The sequence below is a fragment of the Ammospiza caudacuta genome, chromosome 31 (assembly GCF_027887145.1).
Source record: "Ammospiza caudacuta isolate bAmmCau1 chromosome 31, bAmmCau1.pri, whole genome shotgun sequence".
In the NCBI taxonomy this organism is placed as follows: Eukaryota; Metazoa; Chordata; class Aves; order Passeriformes; family Passerellidae; genus Ammospiza; species Ammospiza caudacuta.
In genome coordinates, this window is record NC_080623.1 from 3,264,851 (window position 1) to 3,281,509 (window position 16,659).

At 64.1% G+C, this 16,659-nt stretch overlaps 2 protein-coding genes across 3 annotated transcripts; one reads left to right on the plus strand and one right to left on the minus strand.

Moving 5' to 3' along the window:
* Positions 1 to 294: 294 nt before the first annotated feature.
* On the plus strand, positions 295 to 11,642 carry STAT6 (signal transducer and activator of transcription 6). Of its 2 annotated transcripts, none has more exons than XM_058822086.1 (20): positions 295 to 415; positions 4,183 to 4,312; positions 4,408 to 4,546; positions 6,014 to 6,097; positions 6,182 to 6,486; positions 6,583 to 6,714; positions 6,798 to 6,986; positions 7,057 to 7,144; positions 7,234 to 7,356; positions 7,461 to 7,553; positions 7,694 to 7,900; positions 7,977 to 8,071; positions 8,160 to 8,296; positions 8,405 to 8,551; positions 9,379 to 9,448; positions 10,046 to 10,171; positions 10,256 to 10,357; positions 10,467 to 10,532; positions 10,719 to 10,865; positions 10,942 to 11,642. In XM_058822086.1, the coding sequence occupies exons 2-20, from the start codon at positions 4,197 to 4,199 to the stop codon at positions 11,117 to 11,119; spliced, it is 2,544 nt and encodes an 847-aa protein (XP_058678069.1). In that variant the 5' UTR covers positions 295 to 415; positions 4,183 to 4,196; the 3' UTR covers positions 11,120 to 11,642. The 2 variants fall into 2 exon arrangements, with proteins under 2 accessions (XP_058678069.1, XP_058678068.1); XM_058822085.1 differs by lacking the exon at positions 295 to 415 and adding an exon at positions 2,585 to 2,814.
* Positions 11,643 to 12,121: 479 nt separating this feature from the next.
* Positions 12,122 to 15,972, minus strand: NAB2 (NGFI-A binding protein 2). Its single transcript, XM_058822201.1, has 7 exons — positions 15,831 to 15,972; positions 14,108 to 14,909; positions 13,755 to 13,888; positions 13,284 to 13,335; positions 13,000 to 13,132; positions 12,720 to 12,920; positions 12,122 to 12,606 (listed from the first exon to the last, which is right to left on the minus strand). Exons 2-7 carry the CDS (start codon positions 14,900 to 14,902, stop codon positions 12,512 to 12,514), a joined length of 1,410 nt encoding a protein of 469 aa, XP_058678184.1. The 5' UTR covers positions 14,903 to 14,909; positions 15,831 to 15,972; the 3' UTR covers positions 12,122 to 12,511.
* Between the last annotated feature and the right edge of the window lie 687 nt (positions 15,973 to 16,659).

Below are 16,659 nucleotides of genomic sequence, written 5' to 3' on the forward strand. Positions count from 1 at the left end.
TCACAGATGGGGCGGGGGGACACGCGTGGGTACGAGCAGGGGGTGTGTGGGGGCTGCATGGGGGTCACGAGTGGGATTTGGGGTAAGAGCGTGGTCTTGATAAGGAGGACAGGAATGGGGAGATACGGAGCAAGAGTGGGGTCACGACCGGGTGGGGGCTGATATGGGACGGACGCGGAGCCGGTGGGTGCCGCAGCCCCTCGGTGGCGACGTGCGGGGATCCCACGTCCTGCCGGGACTCGTCCCGATCCCGGTGCCCTCCCATCGATCCGCTCACGCGTCTCCTCCCTCTTCCTGCGCTCGGCGCTTCCCGGCGGAGCGGGGACCGGCCGCGCCCGCCGCCGCTATGGAGTGAACGAGAGGCCGCGGGGCCCGGCCGGAGCGGCCGCCCCCCGCCCGCGGCTGCTCTCGCCAGGTAACGGCGGGCGGGACCGGGAGCTCTGCCGCTGCTTGGCACCTCCCGGTTCGGGGCACCGAGCTGGGAACCGGGGTGGGACGGGATATCCCAGGGGTGGGGGATACCCGGGGCTGGGGGGGGTGTCCAAGGACACCTCCCTGCTCCGGGGGTGGGCAGTGCCACGTGTGACAGGCTGAGGGGGAGGTCCCCCTTGTCAGCCCCTCACTGGGGTGTTTGGGGATGGGATGGGGATGGGGAAGGGGCTCTGGGACCGGTGGCACCGAGGCTGTATCGGCCACCGAGGTGGAAACGCAGCCCAGCTCGACCCGAAGTCTGGAGCACCTACTGAGGATGGCATGCAGCTCTGCTGGCATCCAGCTCTGCTGGCACCCCACTCTCCTGGCACCCCACTCTCCTAGCTTGGCGCTGCTTGGGGACAGGGCATGCATGGGGCAAAGGAAGATCCCTTCTTTTCCCTGTCCCACTGGTGGACCTCGACAGTGAGTTCCTGGGACGGGAGCGGCACCAAATCCAGGCCGGGCTCCCGGAGCTGTGAGTCATCCTGGGCTGGGTCGGCTGGGAAGGCCCCGCTCCTTTTCCTACGAACCAGAGGAAATTTCATGCCCCCAAAACGTGGGTGTCCTCCTCGTGTCACTGTCACCAGTGTCCCACCGTGTCCTGTGTTCTGGCCTCAGCCTCGGCTGGCAGCAATGGCGTCCTCAGCACTCTGGGGAAACTGAGGCACGCTGAGGGGCAGAAATGTTCCTCGGGTTCTTCCCGGTGAGGACAGAGTCAGAGAGAAGTCCGGGTGTTCATAGCATTTGGAAAACCTTGGAATATCCGAGAAAGCCTCGAGGAATTTGCGGGCAGGATAGGGAACGTGCTCTGAGGTGCCCCCGCAGGGTGAGGAGGGTGCAGAGGGCTGGGAGATCACAGATCCAGGCTGGGACATCGCAGAGGGGACATGGCCAGGGGTGGGATCCATCCCTGTCCCCCCAACACAGCCTGCCCCAGGATTGGGGGCTGAGGGTTGGCTGCCAGCAAGGGCTAGTGGTTAATGAGTAACATCCGTGGGATGTACGGCAGCACCCCGGGACCGGGAAGGGGACGGGGAGTGTTACGGCACTTCCAGCTTGGGAACAAGGTTTCCTGTTGCAGTGACAGCACAAAGCTCGTACTGAGACTCTGGGGGTCCCTGAGCCCCCTCTCCGAGCCTGGCCTCCTCCTGAGCCACCTTCTCGCCCAGCCTCGCGGGTAGGCAAAGCCCTTGGGTGGAGGAGGAAGCGAAAGTGGCTGCGTGGAGAGGGTTTGGGGAGGGGGAGAGGGTCGGGGGCGGCTTCTCCCCCTCCCGTGTTGTGTTGTGTCCTGCCCCGTGTCGAGCCGGTTTTCCCGGCTATAACACACCTGCGACCTCGGTTTCCTTTGGAGGAGGGTCCCCATGGGATGTTGCCCCCAGGAGGGAATTGGGAAAACCAGAAGAGGGAAAGCTGGAAATTGGGATTGGAAGGATTCAGAGCACGCCTGGGCTGAAAGAGCTGCTGTGATTGATGCCAGGAGGGGACAAGGCAGATCCCCCGCCTCGAGCTCCTCCTGGGCTGTGGGAGGAGGAGGGAGCAGAGCAGCTTCTCCTGCAGGCTCCCAGCAGATTCAGGCATGCCTGGCTTAAGGCTTACGCTCCAGGTTGGCGCTTTCCAGCCAGCAACTGCCTCCCAGGGCTGAGCAGAAATACAGGTTTAATGGGGAAGGAGCATGGGGATTAACCTCGAGGGTGGCAAAAGGAGAGGCTGTTTTTCCCCCTCCTGCCAAGAATCCCATTGGGACTGTGGGGAAAAGCCCAGCAGCATTCCCAGAACTGCTGTGTGCGTTTCCCACCGGGCATTGACCCCTGGGAGTCACCTCATGCCCTGCAGTGAATCCTTGGAATGTTTACTCCGGGCAGCGTGAAGTCGAAAGCAAAAGCATTTCTGGAAGGCGTCAACCTGCAGCCACCATGACCGGTGCCTTCCTGGGGTGGCACCTTGAGGGCTGGCGAGCCTCGGGCTGCTCCCTCCTCAGGGCTCCGGGCAGGCCGCAGGCGTTTGTTTGCTCCGGCCGCGACGTTGCCCAGTGACGCCGGCTTCCTTCCCCTCGTAGGCTTCTCGGAGTCTCTCAGCTCCACCTCCGCCCTACGCCTTCGGCGGCTCCGCGCGGCCCAGGCCCGTGGGGAACAACGCGCTGCCCGCGGGGGCACTCGAGCCGTGCCCGCGGCTCCGCGCTCGCCCCTTCGCCTGAGGGCACGGCGGGCCCGGCCCGCGCCGCCCCGGGGGTCCCGCCGCTGCCCGGCCCCTCGGCTGGGCTGTGAGACGCCACCGGGGCTGCGGGATCCGCCGCGGGATCGGGCCTTGGCCCCGGGCGGGGCCGGCGGAACCGGCAGTGAGGTGTGTGTCTGTTTGTGTGTGTGCGCCTGGAGACCCCCCTGGCCGGGCGGGCCCGCGGGGCTGCGGCGGGGCCTGAGGGGGCGAGCGGGGCGGGAGCGAGGGCGGGAACTGCCGGGAAGAGGCGCGGGCAGTGCTGAGGGGACGGGCTGGGAGTGTTGGGGTTCCGACGCCCACCTTGGGGTGCGGTGGGGCCGTGAGCCTCCAGCCCGGGCTTTCCAGGTGGAATTCCCCATTTAGCCCCTCATTCCAGGTGGAATTCCCAATCTAATGCCTCATTCCAGTTCTGTTCTTGTTTTTCCTGATCTCTGGAGCCTACCGAGTGTGAGGGCCTCCAACTCAGCCATTCCAGGTGGAATTTCCAGGTGGAATTACCTCATTCCAGTTCTGTTCTTGCTTTTCTTGATCTCTGAGGCCCGCTGAGTGTGAGGGCCTCCAGGCTGGGCATTCCAGGTGGAATTCCCTCATTCCAGTTCTGTTCTTGCTTTTCCTGATCTCTGGAACCTACCGAGTCTGAGGGCCTCCAGCTCAGGCATTCCAGGTGGAATTCCCAATGTAATGCCTCATTCCAGGTGGAATTCCCTGTGTAACCCCTCATTCCAGTTCTGTTCTTGCTTTTCCTGGTCTCTGGAGCCTACCGAGTGTGAGGGCCTCCAACTCAGCCACTCCAGGTGGAATTCCCTCATTCCAGTTCTGTTCTTGTTTTTCCTGATTTCTGGAGCCCACCTTGTGTGAGGGCCTCCAACTCAGCCATTCCAGGTGGAATGTCCAATCTAGCACCTCATTCCAGTTCTGTTCTTGCCTCTCCTGATATCTTGAGCCCACTGACTGTGAGGGTCTCCAGCCCAGGCATTCCAGGTAGAATTTCCTATGTAAAGCCTCATTCCAGTTCTGTTCTTGCTTTTCCCGATCTCTGCAGTCCACTGAGTGTGAGGGGCCCTCCTTGTGAGGGACACCTGAGGAAATTCTGGGGCACAGCCAAGCCACCTCACTGGGGTCACCCCAGTGGAACAGCCTCACCAAGTTTGGGGGAGTTCACACTTCTCCAGCTGTCCAGGAGTTCCACAATCTTCCAGCTCTCCCATGCCCAGTCCAGCAGCACTTGCCCATCCCTTTGAAAATCCTTGTGGCAAAAGGAGCAGGGAATCCCCAGAGATTCGGGAAACTGAGGCACAAGTGGGCTGCCAGCCCGCCCAGGATTGCCCAAGAAGCTGATCCTGGATCAACTTTCCCACTCCTCCTCCTCCTCCCCAGCAGCCCCAGCCCAGTGGAGCAGCAGGTTCAGACGTGGAGGGACAAGCAGCAGCTCTTGGCCCTCAAGGGCTGGCTGGGGGCTGCTCAAGTGGTCCCTATCCCCTCTCCTGCCTGCAGGTGACTGTTCCAAGATGTCCCTGTGGAACCTCGTGTCCCACATGCCACCAGAGGAGTTCAGCAGCCTCTCCACGGAGTTTCCCCGGAGCCTGCGCTGTCTCCTGGCCGAGTGGCTGGAGAACCAACCCTGGTGAGTCCCCCAGACCCTTCCTGCCTGGAATTTGGGGATCACACAGGGGTAGGAGTGGGATCCATGCCCATTCTCCCAACTTTTCCCCTCTCCAGGGAGTTCATCAATGGCTCAGATGCTTTCTGCACCAGCATGGCCAGCAGGATGCTCTCAGACATGCTGGACAAACTCCGCAGCGCTGCCGGCAGCGACGGGCAGCAGTGCCAGATCCTGCAGCAAATCAGCAACATCGAGGTGTGCAGGGACCCTGGGGCTGGGCCACGCTGGGATTGCAGCCAGCTCCCAGGAAAACTTGGTTATTTTATGCTGGAAGGGCTCAATGCCTAAGGATGGTCCCTGTGTGACAAAATTTTCCAGGCTTGTGAGCAGTGAACAGACTTAGCTATTGGGTTTTTGGGATTGTTTTTGCTGTCTGAGGTTCTGCAGCCACATCTTCCCTGAAATGGTCCTGTGGGGACCCCTCTGAGCCCCTCAGCCCCCAGTTGTTGGTACCTGAGGGCTGTCTCTGCAGATGTTCCCCATTTTCTGCTCGAGTGTTTGTTTTCTCCTTCCTCCAGGCTTTGTGGGTCTGCATTTCCTCCTGCCGTGAGCTCTGGGTTTCATTTTTGGTGCTCTTTCTCTTATCAAGGCTGTTGGAATTGCTCTGTCTCTTTCACAACCCTCTGATTTATCTCCTCTGGCCAGTGGAGCTCGGAGCACCAGAGCTGAGCAGGGCTCAGTCCCAGAGCCCCATTCTGGTTGAAAATTCTGCTTTTTTTGGTAACAGACCTTTTTAATATTCAACATTTGGGAAGGGATCAGCTTTAGTCACAACTTCTGGGGAACAGGGTGACTTTTCAAAACAAGATTTTGTTGCTTTGTTGCTTTTTTGCTGTAGGAAACAAGCAGATGTTTCAGCTTAGGGATTTTTTATTATTTAAAATGCTGACGCAGAGCAGCCCTCCTGTGTTCACTCCTCCCTCCATCCCTCATCCCAGAACACCAAATCCTCACTCCTCCATGCCCAGCCAGGCTGTTCCCTGCTCTTGGTGCTGCTGTGGCCAGGTGACCCCCAGGATGGGCAACCACAGGGTGCAGATGGGAGCGAAACTTGGGCTTCTCATGCCCTGAATTCCAAATTTTCCCTGGAAAAGCCCACGGGGCTGCATCCAGACCCCCACACTGGAGCTCCCACCGGCACAGGAACCCACCAAGCACGTCATCAGCCATTCCCCCATCGTGTTTCTGCTGCTGTTTTGGGAAGTTGCTAATTTGGGAAATGCGTGAAGGCCGCAGAAGCTGGCACGGGGACACGGGAGGCAGAGCCAGCAGGGGAATTCCTCTCCCTGGTTTTTTTCAGTGGAAAGCATTGATCCACCCAGGGCAGCTGGGAGAGTCTCCCCCAGGTGTCAGGCTGGAGGCTGGAGGAAATGCTCACAGGAATCCTTTCAGTTTGGATTTTTTTTTTCTCTATTTGAAGTTGATTCTCTACTTTTTATACCAAAAAAAATAGAGTTGGAGCCGATGATCCTGATGTTCCCTCCAACTCCAGATATCCCATGATTCTGTGCACCATTTAAAGCGGTTTTAAAGCTGGAAATCAGCTCTGTGGTTGTTACAGAACCCCTGAATTACTTTGTCCAGGTGTTGTGGGAAGGAGAAGGGGTGGGAGGGGACAAGGGTGTCCCCCCTGACACCCCTAATTTGTGTCCCCCTCCCCAGAGCACCTTCTGCCGGGACCCTCTGCGCCTGGTGGCCGTCGTCAGAGCCGTCCTGGAGGGCGAGAAGGCAGCCGTGCTCAAACGGGTGGGTGTCCCCTGCCCTCCTCCCGGGCACCCCGAGGTGCAGAGCCACCCACAACCCCCCTGACCCCTCTCTGCTCTGCCCCAGGACCATCATCTGCCTCTCAGCTTCCACCGGCGGCAGGAGGAGCTGAAGTTCAGCCTGGGGCTGCAGCGGCTGCAGCACCGAATCCGGGAGATCCAGGCGCTCCAGGAGGAGGGGCCAGGGCGGGATGGGGCTGTGCAGAGCCCCATGGCTCCCAGGGAGCTGCCCACCCTCATCCTGGAGGCTGTGAAGGAGCTGGAGGCGGCCAAACAGCAGGTCCTGAAGAGGATCCAGATTTGGAAGAGACAACAGCAGCTGGCAGGGAATGGGGCCATCTTTGAGGAGAATCTGGCACCGCTGCAGAAGAGGTGAGGGGGCACAGGGCAAAGCTGAGGGATCCTGAGCAACCTGCTCCCACCACCAGGTGAGTGAGGATGGGGTGCTGAGTGTCCCCCTTTCCCCAGGTGTGAGAACCTGGTCGAGGTTTACTTCCAGCTGCAGCAGCAGGTGATGGCAGCGAGCACAGAGCTGGGCCCTGAGCTGCTGCCCCGGCTCCTGGAGCGCTTCAACGAGGTCTTGTCCAGCCTGGTCAAGAGGTAACACCTGGGGGCTGTGGTGGCCAGGGTTAAGGTGGATCTGGTGGCTGTGCCAAGTGCCACGGTGCCCCTTTGTCCCTCAGCTCCTTCCTGGTGGAGAAGCAGCCCCCACAGGTGCTGAAGACCCAGACCAAGTTCCAGGCAAGCGTGCGGTTCCTGCTGGGCCCGCGGCTGCTGAAGGCACTGCCCAAGCCCTACGTGGTGAGGGCTGACATGGTGACAGAGAAGCAGGCACGGGAGCTGGAGCTCAGCAACTACAGCAACACCCTCAGGTGAACAGTGGGTGTGGGGAAAGAGGGTTTCCCAACCACCATTCCCCCCCTAATCCCCTTCTCTACCCAGTGAGAGCACGGGGGAGATCTTGCACAACACAGTGGCACTGGAGACCAACCCCACCAGCGGGAACTGCTGTGCCAACTTCAAAAACGTGGTAAGTGCCACCAGCTGGGGGCTGGGTTGTGGCCTCCATTGGGGTTTTGGGGGTCCTGAGGCTGGGGATGCTCAGCTCTCCCTCCCCAGCTGCTGAAGAAGATCAAGCGCTGCGAGCGGAAGGGCTCAGAGTCGGTGACGGAGGAGAAATGCGCCGTCCTCTTCAGCACCAACGTCACCTTGACCCCCAGCAACATCTCCATTCACCTCCAGGTACCATGGGATGGGGCTGGATGTGCTGAGCCTTCCCCTGTGGGACGCTGGGACAGTCCCAGGGCAGCCACCACGCCTGGCTCAGGGACACTGTGTGCCCCCAGGTCCTGTCTCTGCCCATTGTGGTCATCGTCCACGGGAACCAGGACAACAACGCCAAAGCCACCGTGCTGTGGGACAACGCCTTCTCTGACATTGTGAGTGCCACCAGCTGCAGGGAAGGAGCTGGAAACTGGGGCTGACTGGGCTTTGGACTCCCACCAGTGCAGGTGGGAGCAGGAGCCCAGGGTGGGACATGGTGGGCATCCTGTCCTGATGTCCCCCTGCCCGGCCACAGGACCGGGTGCCCTTTGTGGTGGCCGAGCGTGTGCCCTGGGACAAGATGTGTGACACCCTGAACCTGAAGTTCATGGCAGAGGTGCAGACCACCAAGGGGCTCCTCAAGGAGCACTACTTCTTCCTGGCCCAGAAGATCTTCAATGACCACAGTGCCAGCCCCGAGGACTTCCAGAGCCGCCACGTCTCCTGGGCCCAGTTCAACAAGGTGACTGCGAGGGATGGCCAGGGTGGGCAGGGGCCAGTGTGACCATAGTGAGCCTCATGGCCTCTCTCTGCCTCAGGAGATCCTCCCTGGCCGGGGATTCACCTTCTGGCAGTGGTTTGATGGAGTCCTGGACCTCACCAAGAGATGCCTTAAAAGTTACTGGTCGGACAGGTGGGTGCCCCAGGGCTGGGCTTTGAGGGGGTCCTGATCCCACCCCACTGCCATGGGTGGTCCTGATCCCTGTTCCCCACCCATCCAGGCTCATCATGGGCTTCATCAGCAAGCAGTATGTGTGCAAGCTGCTGAGCATGCAGCCAGATGGGACCTTCCTGCTCCGCTTCAGCGACTCCGAGATCGGGGGTGTCACCATCGCTTATGTCATGCGGGGCAAGGACGGTGAGATGGGGTCAGGTGCTGTGCAAGGGAGGGGTCCTCACTGCCAGGGGGTGTGGGCATTTCCAGGAACCAGCACTGGAATGCAGTGACGTGTCTCCCCTCACTCAGGCTCCAGCCAGGTGGAAAACATCCAGCCCTTCTCTGCCAAGGACCTGTCCATCCGCTCCCTGGGCGACCGCATCCGGGACCTGGGGCAGCTGCGGAACCTGTACCCCAACATCCCCAAGGACCAGGCCTTTGGGAGTCACTACAACAGTGAGTGGGGAGGGCCTGGATGGGGCCTGGGGTGTCCCACTGCGATGCTGTGAGGGGGGTTATGGACCAGGCCTTTGGGAGTCACTACAACAGTGAGTGGGGAGAGCCTGGATGGGTCCTGGGCTCCCCTTCTGCACCCCAGCAATGCTGTGAGGGGGGTTATGGACCAGGTGTACAACAGTGAGTGAGGAGGGCCTGCATGGGCCCTGGGGTGCCCCTCTGCAATGCTGTGAGGGGGGTTATGGACCAGGCCTTTGACAACAGTGAGTGGGGAGGGCCTGGGTGAGTCCTGGGGTGTCCCTCTGCACCCCAGCAATGCTCTGAGGGGGTTATGGACCAGGCATTTGGGAGTCACTGCAACAGTGAGTGAGGAGGGCCTGGATGGGCCCTGGGCTGCAGGGGCCCATCCTCTCATCTCCTTCTGAGAATGAAAATTCATTATAAACTTTAAAGTCCCCATCAGCCTAAAAATAGACTTCTACTCCCTTACCTTCTTCCCCATTGCACTGGTCGTATCATGATCTATCCTACAAGATATATGGCCTCAGACCCCTACATTACAAAATTGTTCACCTACCTGCTATTCTTCATTGAAGATCTTCTGGGCCAGGAAGAAGTAGTGCTCCTTGAGGAGCCCTTGGTGGTCTGCACCTCTGCCATGAACTTCAGGGTGTCACACACACTCTGCACCCCAGCAATGCTCTGAGGGGGGTTATGGGTGTCACCCAGGTGGCCCCAGGGCTCGCAGGGGCAGCTGGGGCTGGCAGAGATGGTTGGCAGGGCATGGTGGGGTTGGTGGTTCATGGATGGTTCTCCTCCCTGAGCAGAAGAGCAGACAGGCAAGGACGGCCGGGGCTACGTCTCCACCGCCATCAAGATGACTGTGGAGAGTGAAAGGTGGGTGTGAGGCCATCTCTGTGCCGGAGGTGTGTGCACATGGGCCAGGGTTTGCACAGACCCCTGGCCAGCAGGGGGAAATGCCTGACTGCGGAAAACAGAGCTGTGCTGGTGGGCAAAGAGCCCTTAAGCTGTGCTGGGCATGTCTGTGCATCTCCCACCTCTCCTCGAGCACCCATTGGCACATGTCCCCCTTCAGAGCCCCCTTTGAGCACCCACTGGCACATGTCACCCTTCAGAGTCCCCCCTGAGCACCCAGTGGCACATGTCCCCTTTCAGAACCCCCCTGAACACCCATTGGCACATGTCCCCCTTCAAAGCCCCCCTAAGCACCCAGTGGCACATGTCCCCCTTCAGAGTCCCCTCAAGCACCCACTGGCACATGTCCCCCTTCAGAGCCCCCCTGAGCACCCAGTGGCACATGTCCCCTTTCAGAGCCCCCCTGGCACATGTCCCCCTTCAGAACCCCCCTGAGCACCCACTGGCACATGTCCTCCTTCAGAGCCCCCCTTGAGCACCCAGTGGCACATGTCACCCTTCAGAACCCCCCCTGAGCCTGGGCCTGGCAGTGCTGATGGGCTCCATGTGTTTTTGCAGGGACCAGCACCCTCCAAACACCATGGGGGCCCCCCCCGAGGCCCCCCAGGCCCAGATGTTCAACCTGCCCATGCTGCAGCACGAGCTGCACCCTGAGAATCTGCAGCCACTGCTGGGCCCCATGTGGTGAGTGCCCTGCTGTGGGGCATGGGGTGGGGGCTGTGGCAGTGCCCCCCCCTCAATCTGAACCTCTGTGTGTGTGCACTGCAGCTCCCCCACTCCATTCTGCCCCCAGCCCATGCCCGGGGGCTACCCCCCGGTAGAGAGCAGCATCATGACGGTGCCCGACAGGCTGACCCCCCCCTTCCACAGGTAGGAGCAGGGCAGGGCAGGGCAGGGTGGGGGGCACGGGGGACACCCCACCACCCCCAGCACATTTCAGGGGTATTCCCCTCTCTCTGAGTGCTCCTGCTCCCCACAGCCCATCACAGATGCTGTCGCCTCCCTCGCTGTCCCACTGCCAGGACCCTGCCTTCAGGACCCCTGGGTAAGAGCTGGCACACAGGTGGAAGGGGGGCACCATGCCCTGTGCACCCCTTTACCCCCTCCCCACCCAATGCCAAGCTGGCAGAGCCCCACACCAGCCCCCCATAAACCAAGCAGTGCCCCCCAATACTTTGGGGCTGGTGAGTGCCCTGGGGGACAGTTTCTACCCCATTCTTTGCCACCCCAGACCCTTCATGCCCAACCAGTTCCTGCCCGGGGAGGTCCCGCAGCTGCTGCCCGCGGGTCCCTCAGCGGATCCGCAGGACGTGGACATGCCCGAGCTGCCCCCGTTCCCGCTCATGGAGGACGCGTCGCTGCAGAGCCCTCCGCGGTGGTAAGCACGGGGAGGGGACAGCAGGGGGAAGCCTCTCCCAGTCCCCACCCTGTCACCCTGCTGTTTCTGTCCCCAGGATGTCGCCCAGCATGGATCAGCCATCAGCCTCAGAGTTGGAGCACCTTCTGGAGGTGTCCCCGTTGCCCCCCTTTGCCCCCCTCCAGCAGCACAGCGTGTACCCCAATTCCAGCCTGTCCTCCTGGGGGCTGGGGGACGCACGGTGGGATGACAGCATCCGGCCAGGACACGCGTGAGGGGGCTCCTGGTGAGGGGAGGGGGACATCGGACTGCGACCCCCTCCCCTCACTCCCTCCCAGCCTTGCTGGGTTCATGGACTTGCCACAACTCCCGCAGCAGTGAAAACTCCAGCTGGGAAAGGCGATGTTGGGGTGATTTGGGGTAACCCCTGTCCCCCCCCACCTCCGTGCATTGCTGCCCGCCCCTGCCGGGGGTCCGCGGGTGAGGGGTGCGGGTTTAGGGGGGCCCCGTCCTGCGTGGGGGGCACCGGCAGCAGCCGCACGCGGTGCCCCCAGCCCACGCCCGCCGGGATGAGTCACCGCGGGGGCGGGAGGCGGCAGCGCGAACGGCGCCGGGGCGGAGGTGCCAGCCCGGTGCCCCCGGCAAAGGAGGGGGGACACACCGGGACCCCCATGGAAAGTGGGGGACACGACCCTCCCCGCACCCCCGCAGTCAGCGCTTGCTTTGGGGTTTTTTGTTCGTCACTCCCCCTCCCTGCCTCCAGGCTGGAGCAAGGGGGGTAGGAAGATAAGCCATAAAATAAAGTTTTATTCCAAAATAACAAAATAAATAATCTACTGTACACGGTACAAAGGAAGAGTCGCTAATGCTCTAAAAAGACACCACACAGTCCTAACGGGGGGGTGGGGGTGTGAATGGGAACCCCGGGGCTGGGTTTGTAGGGATGGGGGGGGATAAGGAGGGGGTTTGGGGTGGGGTCGGGGGGGGGGAACAGCACCTCCCCAGTGCCCATCAAAGCCGCCTGCATCGTGCTGGGAGGGGGTGCCACCCCCCTGGCACGTGTGGCACCCCCCGGCACAACAGGGACCATGCTGGAAGCACACGCAGGTATCGGGGTGCGGGGGGGGGATGCGTGCGGGGGTGTGGGTGCGGGGGGGGGGTATTTACAGCCGATTCGGTGCTGGGGGGTGGTCGCAGGGTTTGGGGGGGGTGCACAGTGAGCTGGCACGTGCTGCGGGGAGGGGGCTGGCGGCTGCTGCGTGGGCGCTGCGGGTGCGGGTGTGTGTGGGGGGGACCGTGTGCCCGGCGTGGGCGGCAGCGCTGACGTGGGGGAGCGCACAGTGCGACGCGTCTGTCCCCGAGCTGTGATGGGGAGGGGGGAACGGTCAGCACGGGGCTCTACAGGGTGGGCTCTAGTCCATCGAGGGCTCCCCAGCCCTGGGGGAGCGGAGCCGGGCGGGATGAGGGTATTGCTGCCGCGGGGAGTTCGCATCCCGCCGCGGCTGAGGTAACCAGAGCGTCGCTGTGGGACGGGAGGGGGGCCAGGGAGGGTTGTGGATGAGACCCCCCCCTCCCGTCCCCAAGCTCCCCGGGGCCCGGAGCGCCGCCGCACCCGTCCCCCAGCACGTTATTGCTTCGTTAATGGTGGCGGGGGGGCTACAGGGGCCTCACTGCCTGCTGGTCTCCTGCTCCACCTTGATGGTGCCCCGAGGGGGGTCTGGGGGGGCCGGAGGACCCCGTTCCGCCAGCCCGTCCTCGAACTCTGCGGGGAGAACACGGGAGACGGAGTCAGGACACGATTCTACAGCACAAGGCAGCGGTGCCCTCCTGACCCCTGCCCGCGGCAAAGCCCCCCCGGCCCCTCGGGGGGCTCACCTGGTCCCGGGGGCTTCCCCGGCAGGCAGGGGCTGAGCCGCCCCACGCGGTCGTGAGAGACCAAGCGGGCCAGGCGCAGCCCCTCGTCCATCAGCGTCTGCTGGAGGATGTGGCGGCTCCAGAGCCCGTGGGGAGCGAGGCCGAGGGGCACGTCCGGGGCCGCGCCGGGCGGAGGGGTCAGCCGGGGACAAGCGCCCGCCGCTGCCGAGAGAGGGGCGACAATCAGCTCGGGGAGAGGGGGCCGAGCACCACCAGAGAAAGGGAGAAACCCCGCACTCACCCTGTAAATGGCCATCGAGGCTCTCCCCGGAGATGCTGCCCGTGTCCTCCTCCAAGCTGGCTCGGTACCCGGCGCCGGGCGGCTCCAACCCCACCGGCAGTGCCAGGAGCTCAGGGCGGCTCTGCTCTCCTGCCTGCCAGGAGCACACAGGTGAGCAGAGATCCCCTGCACCACCCACCCCACAACACCCACGGCGCTGGCATGGGCAGCCCCGGGCACGTTGCAGCGTCACGCCCACAGGTGTGCACACCTGCACACGCTGCTCCCCCTGCACCTGCACCCACCTCCTGCTTGAGCCGCTTGGCTACCACGGCACCGCTGTCCTCGGGATGGGCTCTGGGGGTGGAAAGGGGCTGTGTCAGGAGTGGGGGTGGCCACAGCAAGGCTGTGAGCAGAGCCACCAGGCAGGTGGGGTTCTGGCACGGATGGAATTGGGGGTGGAAAAAAGAGGGAAGCAGCTGGAGAGCAAAGGGAAAAGGCAGCGCTGGCACGGTGGGCAGGGGACTTTGGGGATGGAGGCAAGAGATAGGGCATCCCCAGCGGCATCCCTTTGCTGCCTGGCATCCCTTCCCACGCCTGGCATCCCCGTCATTCCCATCCTCCCCACATCCCACGCTCCGAGGTCAGGCAGAAACCTCCCACACTGGCAAAGGGGAACCGGGGGCCACAGGGTGCTGCCCCATCCAGAAGTGCTGGGGGCAATGGGGTGACAACCAGACCCCCATAGGCCTACAAGGGTGGGGTTTGGGGCTCACCTGGCCACCTTGAGCGAGGACAGGTAGGTGCTCTCCCGTGCCACCTGCCGTGAGAGCGAGAAGAGCTCGACGCGCCGCAGCAGCAGCGAGTTGTCCCGCAGGCAGAACTGGGCGGCCGCCTCATTGATGATGAGCTGGGGGCAGAAACGATGCGTGAGCGGGGACAGGGACACGGCAGCACCCACGGGACAGCACCACCCACACAACCCTCGGCTAAGGCAGCGCCAGCTCCAGCCTGGCGTGGGAGGAGAGCTCAAATCCCACCCACTCACCACACCCCCAGAGCCACCCCATTCCTTGTCCCATGTCCCAAGCCAGCACATCGCAGAACTCCAAGCACGGAGCTCACTCACCTCGTGCAGGGTGAGCTGCTTGCCCTCACGGCGCCGGGCCTCGCCGCGCCCGTAGATCGCGCTGTGCCGCCGGATCTCCTCCTCTTTCTGCCGGTCCCCGTCCTCCAGCTGGAAGATGTGCCCCACAGATTTGGCCAGCTTCTTGTTGAGCTTCATCAGCGCCCTCAGCTCGGCCTCGCCACCCCGAGGGCAGCTCTGCAGCAGCCTCTCCACGCTCTCCACCACCGTCCGTGCCAACTCCGGCTCCAGCTCCGTGCCCACCGCCTGCTCCCCGCTGCTCCCGCTCGGAGAGAAGGGGGGACCCCCGGGCTCCTCATCCCCTCCACCCTCCGACTCGGGGGTGCTCCTTCCTGGCCACGGTGGAGCTGCTGATGGTGACAGCTTCTCCCCTGGCTCCGTGGGGCTGCGCGCTGGGGGCGTCCCGGCGCTGCCACCCCCTTTGCCCGCTGCCTCTCCGGGGCTGGCGTGCCCGTTGCTGAGTGCCTTGCGCCCACCGGCCTCGGAGAGTTTGAAGAGTGGGATGCTGCTGACCGGGACGGCCGACACGGGCTGGCTGAAAAGCCCTGGGTTGGAGGCCCATTCCCGCAGGGCCTTCTGGAGGCGGCGGACGTGGAGGGGTTTGGTGGCCATGCCCACCAGCGCCATGATCTCCAGGAACTCCTCCTCGCCCGCCTCGCAGAGCTGCTGCACGTCGTCCCCCCCTTGCTGGATGAAGGTCTCGTAGTAGCCCAGCAGGTTGGCACGTTGCAGCACCCGGTAGAGCTGCAGCTCCCCCAGCGTGCGGGGCAGGGCCATGACGAGCCTGTGGTGGTGGACAGAGGACAGACGGACTCACCACCGGACAGATGGACATGCGGGAGAAAGCTCTCCCCACCCTTAGGCCTGGTACAGGGCAGAGGGAGCATTCCCGTGTGGTCCAGTGTCCCTAAACCACACGGGGCACCCAGTCCCACCCATGTGCTCCAAACTGGGACGGTCCCTGCAGCCACAGCCCCTGGACGTGGCACAGGCGCGAGTGGGGTCACCCTCACCCCAACCCCTACCCTGGGCTGTGCCCATCCTGTGCCCACCCCAGCCAGCATCCCCTCCATGCCAGGTCCTCACACAGGGCAGGACACACATCTGGGGGCTTCCCCCAGCCCCCCATGCCCGGGGGTCATGTTCCAGTGCCAGTGCCAATCCCACCATGGCCAATATCCCCCTGCCCTGCCATGCCCTGTTCCCCTGTAGGTCCCCTGGATCCCACCAGGGCCACCCTTCCCTGGTGACCCCGCCCCGCTCGGTGCTCCCATCCCCACCCCGGTTCCACCAGGTCCATCCCCCCGCAGCATCCCCGGTGCCCTCCAGTGCCCCGAGCCCACCCTGGGCCTTAACCCCCCCCCATTCGTCCCAGCCCCATCGGGGTCGTCCCTTCCCCGGGCTCTCCGCTCTGCCCGGTGACCCCCACTGTCCATCCCCCCGTCCCTCTTTGCTCCCACCGCGGCCGAGCCTCCCGACCCCCCCCGGTACCCTCCGGTGCCTCCGGTGGGTGCCATCCTCTCCCCGTGCATCCCGGACCCTCCCGGATCCCCGTGGCCACCACCCCTGGTGCCCCCCGCCCTGCCCGGTGTCCCCCGCCGCTCCGTCCCCCTCCGCTCTCCCCCCAGTCCCACCGGGACTCCCGCCCTGCCCGGTGCCCCCCGTGTGCCCCATCCCCTCCCCGCCGTCCCCCCCGTTCGCTCACCGCCGCCTGGAACCGCCTCCGTCCGCTCCGCCCGCCCCGCCGGGCGGCCGGGGAGGGGCGGGGGGGCTCCGGGGCCGGCTCTAACCGGGGGGTTTGGGGGGTGCCGCTGCTCGGGGGGTCCCGCGGCCGGGCCGGGCGCGCTCCCTCCGCCGCGCCGCGCCGCTCTGCGCGCCGCCCACACGGGCGGGACCGTGAAATAGCAGCGGCCCCGGCTGCGCCGCGCGTGGGAGGCCCCGGGGGCGGATCCCGCGGCTGCCGCCCCCGCCGAGCGCGGGGAACGGGGGGGGGGGGGGGGGGGGGCAGCGGCGGGGGCGGCAGCACCGGGCCCCCTTCTTCCCTCTCCCCGTTACCGGAGCAGCGGGAGGGGAGCGGCGCCCCGCACGGCGCCACCGGGGGTCCCGCAGCCCCGGCAGGGAGCGGGCAGGACACGCGTGGCACCGGGGGGTCCGTGGCAGAGGCAGAAGCCCCCGAAGGGACGCGCGGTGCTCGGTGTTGGCGTGGACGCCCCGAATCCCCGCTCGCAGCATCGCCGGTGTCGGTGACAACGCGAGCGGGCGCGGGGATGCTCCGGGTACCGGCACCACTGTCCCGGCAGTGCCCCCCGGTGCCGGAGGGCTGGTACTCGGTGTCACCGGCACGCACACGCTGCCACCGATGGGCTCCGGGGGGAGCAGCGATAACGGGAGCGGACGGAGATTTCTCGGGTGGGCTCGGGAGATGCTGGAGCCCCCCGCCCGCAGCACCGGGGTCTCTCCCGCGGGAGGGAGCACGGGGGGGATGTCACGGCCCGCACCCGCTCCGGCCCTGCGTGGCTCGGTGCTATTTATAC